A 912-nucleotide genomic window follows, 5' to 3' on the forward strand; every position below is an offset into this window, starting at 1 on the left:
TTATATGTGTATATATATATACGCATATATATATATATATATATATATATATATATATATATATATATATATATACGCGTATATATATGTATGTATATTACGTATATGTAGGGAGAATTCACAAAAAAAACAACAGACGAAGACAGGTGGTGTAGAAAATAAACAGATGTATTAGAATAATGCTCGGGAATTGAAAAAGTCTATAACGTTTCGAGCCTACGCTCTTCCACAGAAAGGAACATAGAATGAAACATGGAGAGAAAAAATTATATATATTACGTATAGGTATGTATATATGTATGTGTGCGTTTGTGTGTGTATTTATATATACTATTATGTGTGTGTACATATATTCGCCGTATTAGGTAAACAGTTTCTTTCTTCAATAATGATATTATTAAAATACAGAAATCTTCATTGATTACTTGCCTCTTTTACTTGAATTGTGTATGAAGTATTAGTGAAAAGTGGTGGATATTCGTTTCGTTCAGTCACGGGGAATGTTATTATTTTTTCTCCCTGTGAAATACAAATGAACACCTTGTAGTTCAATGACAATTATTATACAAAAGAATGCAAACCAGATTTGTTATCCATTCAACCTTACTGCAGCTACGAAACCAAATAGTCACACAAGTGAGCGCGCACGCACACACACACATACACACATACACACATACACACATACACACACATATATATACATATGCAAACACAAACAAACACACACGCACGCACACACAGACTTACATATATAGATATATATGTGTGTATGTATATACGCTTGTGTGTGTATATATATACATATATTCAGATATCTATATCTTTATATATATATATATATTATATATTATATACATGCATATATATACGATATATATATATATATATATATATATATATATATATATA

At 28.0% G+C, this 912-nt stretch overlaps 1 protein-coding gene across 2 annotated transcripts in view; it reads right to left on the reverse strand.

Annotated features, from left to right (window-relative positions):
• Positions 1-399: 399 nt before the first annotated feature.
• Positions 400-912, reverse strand: part of LOC106871504 (uncharacterized) — a 75,754-nt gene continuing 75,241 nt past the window's right edge. For both annotated transcript variants that reach the window (XM_014917993.2, XM_052976187.1), the window contains exon 6: positions 400-519. In XM_014917993.2, coding sequence (XP_014773479.1) covers positions 415-519 — 105 coding nt within the window. In that variant the 3' untranslated portion in view covers positions 400-414. The remainder of the gene's footprint in view (positions 520-912) is intronic.

This window comes from Octopus bimaculoides, chromosome 24, assembly GCF_001194135.2.
Source record: "Octopus bimaculoides isolate UCB-OBI-ISO-001 chromosome 24, ASM119413v2, whole genome shotgun sequence".
Classification (NCBI taxonomy): Eukaryota; Metazoa; Mollusca; class Cephalopoda; order Octopoda; family Octopodidae; genus Octopus; species Octopus bimaculoides.